Source organism: Cygnus atratus, chromosome 15 (genome assembly GCF_013377495.2).
Source record: "Cygnus atratus isolate AKBS03 ecotype Queensland, Australia chromosome 15, CAtr_DNAZoo_HiC_assembly, whole genome shotgun sequence".
Classification (NCBI taxonomy): domain Eukaryota; kingdom Metazoa; phylum Chordata; class Aves; order Anseriformes; family Anatidae; genus Cygnus; species Cygnus atratus.
The window spans coordinates 3,284,477-3,295,284 of record NC_066376.1 but is presented as its reverse complement, the minus strand read 5'-3'; the positions used below and the strand labels follow the sequence as shown (position 1 = coordinate 3,295,284).

General features: G+C 58.2%; 1 protein-coding gene across 1 annotated transcript; it reads left to right on the top strand.

Moving 5' to 3' along the window:
* Positions 1-675: 675 nt before the first annotated feature.
* NT5M (5',3'-nucleotidase, mitochondrial) lies at positions 676-8,822 on the top strand. The gene is made up of 5 exons (XM_035563487.1): positions 676-1,330; positions 4,298-4,398; positions 4,706-4,766; positions 5,151-5,265; positions 5,463-8,822. Exons 1-5 carry the CDS (start codon positions 1,064-1,066, stop codon positions 5,618-5,620), a joined length of 702 nt encoding a protein of 233 aa, XP_035419380.1. The 5' UTR covers positions 676-1,063; the 3' UTR covers positions 5,621-8,822.
* The last annotated feature ends 1,986 nt before the right edge of the window (positions 8,823-10,808 follow it).

The window sequence follows — 10,808 nt, the reverse complement described above, 5'->3', positions numbered from 1 at the left end:
CTTTAGCAGCTTAAATCCCCAAAGTGCTTTTTGGACCATGGTGATGTTTGGTCCTGTGTCAGAATATTCAGCCCTTTACGCATGCTGTTTCTGTCAGCACTTGGTTGTGACACCTCGGGTCCCTGTCTCCATGGCCACTTTTGTAAATGTTTCCCATCACTGAAGAGTTCTGGGTCCACTGAAGAGCTCTGGGTCCATCTTGTAAACCTCCACACCGCGTGTGTGGACAGAGCTGTCAGATCCAGCGAGGTTTCTGGGCAAACTCTCACCGCTCCCCACGACTTGCTAAAAGGGTGCTATATTGCATACTGCATCTTTGCAGCATAAATCCCCCCGTGGCTTCCACCTGCACCCCTATCATCTCCGTGCACCCCAAGACGTCCACCACACCCGCTGCAGCTACGGACGGACCGGGTGGCAAAGGGGAGGCAGCGGGGGGGGGGTCTGTAAAGGATTCCAGCCCTGCCTTCACCCTCGGGGACCCCCTTGGGACCCAGTGCCCCGGCGGGGGTCCCCAGCACCCCGGCATCGGGCTCAAGCCCCGGGGCTGCGCCGGGGGCTGCGGGGAAGGGGAGGGAGAGGCCGGGGGAGGCTTAAAGCGGCTCGGAGGCGCGGCCGAGCCCAGCTCCGCAGGGCGCTTGTGCAGCTTTAAGGCGGTGCCGCCGCTCTCCGGGCTCGGCCAGGCACCGGGAAGAGGAACTGGGCTTTTGCACTGCCGGGTCGGGGACGTCCCAGCGCCGGGCCCCGGCCCGCGGCTCCCGGGAGCCCCCCGGCCCCAGACCCGCAGCCGCCTGCTCGGTGCTTGCTGCAAGGGAGGGGATGGGGCGGGGAGGCCCCGGGGCGAGGACGAGCCCCTGCACCCCCTCCGCATCCCCTCCGCACCCCCCTGGCACCCCCTCGCACCCCCTTTGCTCCCCCTCGCATCCCCCCAGCTCTTCCCTATTGCATCTGCCAGGGGACCTGCTTGCAAGGTCTGCTTGCTTGCAGGTTGCGTGCTTGAAATAAAAGTCCCCCCTCTTTCCCCCCCCAGACCCCCCCAGCTGTCCAAGCCTCCCTTCCCACCATGATTTTGCTGAGCAGCATCTTGCACCTCCGCCCCCCCCGGCGCTGCGGCCCCTTGGCAGGGCTGGGCAGGGGGCCCGGCCCCGCAGCGGGGTCCCGCAGGGCGCTGCGGGTGCTGGTGGACATGGACGGGGTGCTGGCCGACTTCGAGGGAGGCTTCCTCAAGAAGTTCAGGGCCAGGTACCCCGACAAGCCCTACATTGCCCTGGAGGACCGGAGGGGTTTCTGGGTGTCGGAGCAATACGGGCGCCTGGGACCCGAGCTGAGCGTGAGTCTCTGCATCCCCCGGCTCCGCGCGCGGCTCGTGTTTGCTCTGCGCCCTGCTGCTGCTCCCAGAGCTCCGGCACGAGGCACCCTCTGGCCCCTGGCTGGTGGGTGCAGTGCTGGGAGGGTGGTGGGTGCTGGCCGGAGCTCCCACCCGAATGCAGGCACAGGTCTGCACGCAGCAGAGCTTCCAGCGGTGCATCTTATCCCAGAAATCCAGCATTTTTAATGCACGTCTGTCTCCTTTCCCTGCATGCATGGATGGAGATGCAAGGAAAGGAGATCTTTCAGAACATCTGTTTGTTTATAAAAGAAGCAAAGTCGCTTAGCTGGATTGTTCTAGCTCTGATTTGGCCATGCTTCATGGGTTGGTTCTATCCCTAGATGGATTTATTTAGTTCCTCAACAGCAATGTACGCGGTGGGACGCAGCAGAGGAGTTGAGAGCTAACCATGCAATTGATGCTTCATGTGAGAGCTTACTGAAAATTAAAAAGAACCTAAGCCCTCACATGTCTGAAAAATATTGTGATATGTTTTAGTAATTAAAGCCTAGAAGCAGGAGCTCTCTCTGTGTTGTACTTTATCTTTCAACAAAGGGCTCAGTGCTGCAGAAAGTCGGTTTCTGCTTCTGCAAGTTTACCATCTCACTTGGAGGTCTGTGGTCTTATCTGAGGCTTGTAATTGCACCAGTTGAAAGTAGTTGCAGCAGATAAAATACTCTTCTTCAGTGGCACAGAGGCTGTAAGGAAGGGAGCATGCGTAATGTCCAGGGCTTCCCACTGGCAAAGTCCTTGGTGGCTCAAAGAGCTGAAGGAATGACGTGTCCCCGCTAGCCGGGATTGATGAAAGGGGAATGGAGAACATCCTCCATGCAATAAGGCAGATGCTAAAAGTTGGATGGGGTAATGCATGATACCTTTTTTTTTTTTCCTGGATGTTAACTACTTTGGGTGTGTTAAATGAACTCATTTTGCTTCAGCCATGGTAAAAACCCCAAAACCTTGGGCTGAACAAGTAAAACTTCTGCAGACCAGCCTCAGGGCAGCCCTGCTTTCAGCCTTGCTTTCAGACCAGGGATAAGGAGCGTAGAAGCTGCTCGGTGGCTGTGGGCACATGGGACATTCCAGTTCCCCTGGTCAAAGAGCACTATCGATCTGCCGAGGAGGCTGGAAAGCAGGACCAGAAGAGTCCAAGCGAATGGAGAACAGCAGCTCAGTAACACAAAGAGCCTGCGAGGATGGGGACTTCTGGATGAGTGGGGAAATCGCTCACAGAGAGAGCTGAGAAGAACATTGAGGTTCACAAGCGGGGTCCGTCCTGTTTGGCACAGGGTGGGATTTCCAGCCTGGGGGATTTTTGTCTCCCTCCTGCCACAGGGAGTTATTCTGGCTCTTTGAGCTAAGCAGGTCTTTTCCTCAAGATGAGCTTAGTTCTTCCCCCATCGAGCTTGATTGCAAAACGCTTTTTGACATAAGTGGAAGCAGAATAGCTACGGAAGTCGTTGCTGTAAGAAAACACTTGAGCACCGTTTGAAGTGCTTTGCTGCATCAGGCCACGTTTCTTAGCTGTCTCTTGTGCAACTACATTCAGTACCTTAGAAATAAAACATCATTGCTCACCGATCTAAGGCAGAGCAACTGGAGTCTGCCTGGCCCTTTGGCAAACTAGTAGGGTGGCTGCTCTTTTCATGCTACCAGGAGGCATTTCTGCTGGCTCTCTTGCACACAATCGGTGCGTTTCTTTTTGAACAGGCATTAAGATGTGTATGAAGAAGTCTTTTTTTTTTTTTTTCCTCTGAGCTACTGATGTTTTCTGCCCCTCAGGCAAAGGAGTGCAATAGTGGGTCTGTTTGGGACAACCTTTTAAGTTAGGTGTGCCTGATCTCACATTACCTGGGATTTTTTGAAGAACTACATGGGTTCGATTCCAGCATGTCGTGTTTAATGCTCTGTGCACAAATATGTAATGGGTTGCCCGTTCTCTTCCCCCAGTGCAGATGTAGTAAGGGCAAAAGATGGTGGGATAGTGTAGATTCCCACTTGTCAGGCAGGATGAGTCTATCTGGCCTGTCCAACCTGTCTGGTTTTGGCTATGAGCTTATTTAAGCACCATGTAAATGCTGTTGTGGCTGCTCTCTCCTACCCTGATGCTCTGCAGGCTCCTCCTTAACTTTGCAATGCAAGGAGGCCAGGAGGGATTGAAAGTTCCTTTGTCCCTATTCCTCCACCCCAAATAAAGCAGCAGAGATGCTCAAAATCAAGGTCAATCCTTCAGGGCAGGGCTCCCACCAAAACCTCCCAGCTGTGGCTGCAGCTGCTCGGCTGCGTTGCAACACCGGGCCACGGCTGCTTCCTCTGCCCACATCCATGTTGCAACGCTCCCAAGCTCTCCTCCCCAAGGGCCCCGTGTCTGCGCAAAATAATTGCTTTTCTTGGCGACTGAGAAGCCATTATCTGTTTGAGGGAGAACAGGGAAGCACAGGAGCTCCGGATGCTGTTCCTTAGAGCTGTGCTGGGACCATTGCAGGCAGCCCCTGGACTCTGTCCTCGTCCCAGGGCTTTGCCCCCTATGGTCTCTCTTTGCTCAGCTCTCCCTTAGCACCAGAGCAGTGCACCCGGGCTGCAGACCTGGATATTATGTGTTTCAAACCCTTGCCTGGAGTTTCTTGCTCCATTCGCCCGGGCATCCCCAAGGAAAATTGTCAGCGTTCATCCTGACATATATTTCATCCTATATTACATTGTCTCCTATGAGAGCAGCCCGGCTGCTATTTTAAGTGATCTGATGGAGATAAATAGGGCAGAGAGCGTCTTGAGCTGAACTGCATCACATTGCAGCAGGGGTACCAGGCCACTTCAGCTGGATCCACATGGAAGTTCCCCTCTGGCCACGGACCCGAGGTTTTGTTCGGTTCTGGACAGCCTCTAGAAGAAGGCCCTGTGCAGTAACCGCTCTCTTTCCCCTCACAGGAGAAAGCCATCAGCATCTGGGAATCAAAGAACTTCTTCATCGAGCTGGACCCGCTCCCCGGTGCTGTGGAAGCTGTGAAGCAAATGGCAAATTTGGCAGAGTGAGTAGAAACCTTCCTGTGGTATTTGGGGACGGACGGGGGAGCAGCAGTGGTGTGCAGGCTGATTTGCCTCCTGGCAGAAGTGCTCAATACAGTGTCAGCACTGAAAATGCCGACCAGCCCGCCGTGCATGGGAGGAAAGAGGGGATTTTGACTCTCAGGTTGGTCACCAAGAGAATCAGCCCCGTGCATCCCCTTCCCTTCAGCTTTCTGCTCCCAGTGAGAGTGGCAAAAAGGAGAACGTGCCCGTGGGTGGGATCCTGTGCGAGGGGGAGCTAACAGCTTGTCACCATTTCTCTCGTGGCAGCACCGACGTGTTCATCTGCACAAGCCCTATCAAGAAGTACCGCTACTGCCCTTACGAGAAGGTGAGCAGGTCTGAAACCCGGTTCCCCCTCCTGTACCGTGCTGCCCAGTGAAGCCCTCACGTGCCTCGGTCTGCCCAGCTGTAAACCAGCAGCAACATTTCCCCGCCCCACCAGGAATGCTGTTCCCAAGCATCTTCTCAGCGCGGCCGCTCTGCCCTCGGCCGAGCTCTGCCACTTGCATGCACGTGGTCTTAATATTTCATCGTGATGCCAGAAGCTGCCTGGGTTTAAAAGAGCTTGTTCTCCAGCAGCATCTGAACCCTTCCCGCTAACAAACCAATTCGGCAGGGTGTCACAGCTCGTGTCGGCAGTGGGGCCGTGCAGTGCCAGGCTGCTGCCACACCTGCAGCCTGCCTCCTCTCACTGCTCCCCCTCGCCTTGCAGTACGCCTGGGTGGAGAAGCACTTTGGCCCCGAGTTTCTCGAGCAGATTGTTCTGACGCGAGATAAGACGGTGGTTTCTGCTGACCTGCTTATAGACGACAGGCCTGACATAACAGGTAAGGGCACTGTGGGGTGGCAGAAGTGACTGTGTACGGCCCCAAGGGGCAGATGGCATTGGGGGTGATGGGTGCTGGTCCCTGTCTGGCTGATGAAGCTCTTGTCAGGGGGTTGTGTCCACATTTGTGAGCAAGATCAAGCTCTGTGCCTCGCAGAGGAGGAATTGGGTGAGCTGACCTCTCTCCTTGCTTTGCAGGGGCCGAGCTGAACCCCAGCTGGGAGCATGTGCTCTTCACAGCCTGCCACAACAGGCATCTGCAGCTGAAGCCCCCCAGCCGCCGGCTGCAGTCCTGGACTGACGACTGGAGGGCCATTCTGGACAGCAAACGGCTGCCGCCCGGCCGGGCCACCTAAAAACCAGCCTCCCGTGGCCGCTTGGGGCTGCGGCCACCCGCTCGTCGCCCTGCGGAGTCCTGCTGAAGGCTGACACCACGGACAGACAGACAGATGCCGTCCCTAGTGTGGAGAGGAAGAGGAGGGGGAGATGAAGCACCAAGGACCCCAGGAGTGGATCTCAGCCCAGCCAGGGGCATTTACTGCCACATCTGCACCCCCAGCATCACTGTCCTCCTCCGGCATGGCATGGCGTGGCTCTCTGTCCCTGTGGGGCACGGTCACACCCGTGGTGGAGTTGTCCTCCGGCTGGCATGAAGGATCCCCATCCACCCTCGTCCCTGAGGAGCTGCTGCAGCTACGCACAGAGGGGCTTTAGAGCTGCTTTGGGAAGAAGGGAGCAGATGTTTCTTTACACAAGAGCTGCAAGAAACCATGCGGGCTGGCAGAGGTGAGGGGGGTTCTTTACCCTGTCCGAAGGCTTTTCCTCCTTCCCCAGCTCTGGGCACTCGCCTCCCAAATTTCTGGGGCTCTTCTCCCACTGCCCATCACTCAGGCCTCTCACCCTGGGCATTGCTCATGCAGCAAGCAGGCAGAGCAGTGCTGGCAGAAGCCCTTTTTGGAAGCCCAGCAGCTTCTGCAGGAGCTCCCGTCTCACCCTGCAAGCCAGTGATCTGATGGATTTCAAAGCCAGGGAGGTCTGCACAATGCTGGCTGCACGGTCCGTGCCCCATCTCTCTCCTCATCGTGCCCAAAATCAGCTCGCCAGGAGAGCTCTGGGTGTGCGTCCACCCAGAGGTGGATCCTTCTGGGGATGGATCCTTCCATGCAGAAAGCCTTGGGTGGTGCAAACCACCAGGCTCAGGCAGCGGGACCGTCGATGCTGCCGAGCTGATTGCCTGATTGTCTGGTTTCACCTCGGGGAAGCCGGCCGGGGCTGCGAGTGGCCAGCTGGAACAACGGGCACTGAAAAGGGAGCGCTCGGAGCAAGCGGCAGCTCCGGGAGGGACATGTTTAAGAAGAGCTGTACCTCTTCTTTCCCTGCCTGGCTGGTTCCCACCTCCCTGAGCCTGTGCCAGCCCCTGAACTGCACCACAAAGCAGCCGCTGCTGCTTCTCCTGCTGGCCCTGGAGAGGAGATGTCCTTGTCCTGGGGGGGCACTGCACTGGGTGTCCCCAGGCAGAGCCCCAGGGACGTGCAGGGTGCGGCACGGCCATCACTGCAGCTCTCTCAGGGGTGATTCAGGGTATCCAGCAGCACTGCCCACCCCATTTGGGATCGCACCACTATCCCCTGCTGACCTGGACCAAGGACTTGCTGACCACGGGGGTGAAATTCCCCGCTGGGACATGTGGCATGGGTCAGCCACCCCGTGTGCTGCTCATCCAGCCTTTGGCTTCCCTCTCCTCTCTTCTTTTGGCCCCATCAGCAAAAAAACAATGTGAGCTGAAAGCCACGCAGCCAACGAACAGCACATTTCAGCAGCAGCAGTTGCCCCACCACGTCTGGGACTCAGAGGGGCTCTCGAAGTCGGTGCTTCTGAATCCGTGCCTTCCCCAGCTGCTGTGGGGCCAGGGGTGAAGCCCGAATTGCCTCAGCTCTTTCTGAAAGCTGCCCCGTCTCTTGGGATGGGGAGGTTGTGTAAAGACCGTGTGGTCTGAGAGTGACGTACCGCAAGGATTTAACTTTTTTTTTTTATTTTTTTATCCTGTTTAAACCACTTTGTGCTTCTCCGGGCACGTGTTTGGGCTGTGTCTGCAGTGCTAGCCACCTGAGGAGCAGCTCTCCGTCCAAGAGCAGCCCTGGCCGGGGCTTTGCACGCAGGGAGCAGGGACAGCGGGCGAGCGCAGGCAGCTGCTGCGGCTGCTGAGCATCACACGTGGCATTGCATGGGCTCCAAGTTCAGCTTGTCCCTCGTGGCACCATTTAAACAAGAGCTGCCCAAGCTCCCCGGGGCCCTTTCCTCGAGCTGAAACTGGAGCAGGCGCGTTGCTACGGCTGCCCCAAACCCCACATCTTTTCCCAAAGCTGGGGCGGACCCAGGGGATGCAGCTTTCCAGGTCCAGATCTTTCCCCCTTGGTGCGTTGTGTGATGCCAGAGAGACCACATGGATTCACACCAAATATACTTGAAAGCAGGGCAGGAGTTTGTCCCTGTATGAGACTCTGCCTGGATGCACAGAAATCCCGCATGGTTGCCGTCCTGTTGGGGCCATGACACGACTTTCCATCACCCAGTGGAGTGGTCCTTTTAGTGCTCGAGCCATTCTGCAGCCAGCTGGGATGCACAGAGCTTTTATTTTTAAACGCACATCTATAAAACAGAGGCTGGCGAGGAGCACTGCAATAAACACCGGGGTTTATTGGCATCCAGCTTCCCAGAAACAGAGTTCGGGCTTTGCAGTTGCCCCCCTTGTGGCTCTGCTGTCTGCGTGGGGGTGCTGGGGGGGTTTTGCACCTGGGGCTGGGGAGTCCTTGGGGCCAGAAAACCTGAAACCAGCCCTGCCAGCACAGCAGTGCCATTACACAGAGTCCCCGTGGGCAGAACGAGAACCAAGGGGCAGTTTTAGTGCTGGGAGGGATGCTCCAGGCAGGGAATGGCCTCCTGTGCCCTCCTCCAGGATCAGCGTGGCACAGAGGAAACAAGCACTGACGCTGGGACGAAGCATGGGAATTGTTGTTCTTTCCCCTGTTGTTGTTGTTCCTGTTGTTCTCATTTTTTTGTTTGTTTGTTTGTTTGTTTGTTTGTTTTCCTGGCAGTAGCTCACTGCCACGTCCAGCTTTAAGGACAGTTTGAATTTCCTCTTCCAGCTCAGACCACTGCATTCGATGGTTGCAAGAACTCCTTAATTTAGCCAGTTCACCGGTGAGCCCAATCCTGCCACAGCTCGGACCCTGCCTAGATGCCACGGCAAGGAAAAATGTGGTACAGCTCGTGCCCGAGATGTGCATTTCTGAGCCCGAGCCCCGATGCTGGGGGTCCGCAGGGAGGATGGGGCATTCACAGCAGGGCTGGGCTGTGCGTTTCCGTGCTCTGCTACGACATCCGTGAGCTGGAGAGGAAATCCTGCTGGAGCTCAGGCACAGCGCGTGTCCCTGGCACTCTCAGGGTTAACCAAAGAGCGTAGATTTGGGGCTTTTCCTCTCTGTTTGGGCTACAAAGAGATGCATGTTCCCATTGCCACGCTGCAAAGGAGACGCACAATAAACTTTTCTGTGCCACAGGCTCAGCCTCTCTCTGCGGGGAGGTGGGCTCCGGGGGTGCAGCTGCCTTTGGGGACCGGGGGCACCCGTGGGCTCTGGTGGGACAGGGGTGCCCAGGGGCACCCATGGGCTCCCGGCCAGCTCGGGCAGCACATCCCTGACCAGGTATTCACCCCCCAAATGCCACCATGGTCCCAAAAATGTGCCCAGGGGGGTGGTTAGGGGAACAAGCACCTCTCTGCCCTTGTGGCTGCGTTTTGGGGCTGCCTGCATGGCGGTGGCACTGGGGACATGTTCCCCAGCAAGGGACAGAGCGAGGTGCAGGGACCTGCAAGCGGCACCTCCCCTGAGCAGGGGGGAGCTGCAGCCCCCTGCCCAGGAGCCTTCGTGCCCTCCCCGCAGGCAGGGACTGCACCAGAGCCACCCCCACACCCCCAGGAGGTGAATGTGGCCCCGGGACAGAGCAGCACAGGGACGAAAGGATGTCAAAAGCAACGACAGCACCTCGAACATCTAAGCACTGGGGGCTGAACTGGAGCATCACCCAAAATCTAAGGGAATTTCGGCTGGTCCCGGAGCCTGGGCGCAGGGTGTGGGTTCAGGCACCCCCTGTAAGGACGTCACCCCCATTCCAGCCCGTTTCGGCACACTGTGGTCCTGCTTGCAGGACCTGGCAAGGGCACAGCAAGCGATGCTCTCGCCTGCATTATTCCTTAGCTCGCTCTCACGTTGGCCGATGCCCGAAGAACTCGAAGCGGGGGCTGCGGGGCCGGGGTCAGCCCAGCCGTGCCGCGCAGGGGCCAGCCCTGACGCAAGGGCTGCGGGTGGTGTGGGACAAAGCCAGGGCAGGGGACGGAGGGAGGCTGAGTCACCCGAATAACGCAGGCGGGGAGCGAGCGGAGCCAGCGATGGCTCAGCCCCCGGCGGCAGCCGGACGGGGCTTTGCACCTGCAGGGCTGCTGCGCTCCATTTCGGCGTGCGGAGAGGAGCAGGATGGTGCCCGGCATCGCCGCTCGAAGCCAGGGCCTGGAGGCCAGCAGCTGGCATGCGGGAGAGAGATCCACGGGATGCAGGAGAAATATCCACTAGAGGGGACTGTGCGATCGCGTGTGGGAGCGCGCAGCCGCCAGGCAGGCCTCGGAGCGGGATCGGGCTCCTCCATGCAGCCCCCTGCTCGTGCCACCCCCGGGGCCCAGCCCTGCAGCCCCCCAGCTGTGGGGAAGGGCCGCAGCAGCCCTTTTGTGCCCTTTTGGCAGCTCGCCCCAGGCCACCCGGGGCGCACGGGGTGCCCAGAAAGGCGCCCGCAGCTGCAGATGTGGGGGAAATGTGCCGACCCCGATGGGCAGCCAAGCCTCCCCACGGCCGCTTGCTCGCTCCCCGCGAGGATGGGGGAGAGATCGGAAGGGTAAAAGCTTAAAAAGCCTGTGGGTCGGAAGAATTGGGGATCTGTAGAGTCCGTATGGAAAATATCCCTGGAAAAAATTCGTGCTGTGGCCCCTGGCATCCCTCATCGTTGCCATTCTCCTCCCGCTCCGTGCCTCCCTGCTCAGCTCTGCCCCACTTCCCCCCAGGCCCCCGGCTCTCCCAGGGCTGAGACTTCATCCGAAATCCCACAAAGGGCCGTTACTTCGCTTTTCCTCCCGCTCATCCCAAAACCGGAGCCTGTTTCGGGGGGCAGAGCTGTGGGTGGTGAGGGCTGGGGGAAGCAGGGAGCTTTCTGACAGATTCCTCTCGCCCCCCAGCACCAGGATGTGGTTTCCCTCCTGGCAGGATTTATGGGCTTTGCCTCTCTTTGTACACAAGGACTCGAGTGATGCATTCTCTGGAGAGGAATAAAGCTTCCTGCACCCAGCAGCGCGGGGAGGGCAGATCAGAGCCCGCAGCAATGGCTGCAGCAGCCTGCCCGCGTCCTTCCCGCGGCCATCCTCCTGGCAAAGGCCCCACAAAACGTTTGTGCCTGCGCTAACAAACACCCCGTGGAACAGGCTGTGTTGGATGGGAGCCT

What these genes read in the sequence shown, in the direction of transcription:
- NT5M (XM_035563487.1), top strand. Translation starts at nt 1,064, where the DNA reads ATGATTTTGCTGAGCAGCATCTTGCACCTCCGCCCCCCCCGGCGCTGC. An exon ending in GCTACTGCCCTTACGAGAAG is followed by an intron (nt 4,767 to 5,150) that starts GTGAGCAGGTCT and finishes CTCGCCTTGCAG; the next exon opens with TACGCCTGGGTGGAGAAGCA. An exon ending in CGACAGGCCTGACATAACAG is followed by an intron (nt 5,266 to 5,462) that starts GTAAGGGCACTG and finishes CTTGCTTTGCAG; the next exon opens with GGGCCGAGCTGAACCCCAGC.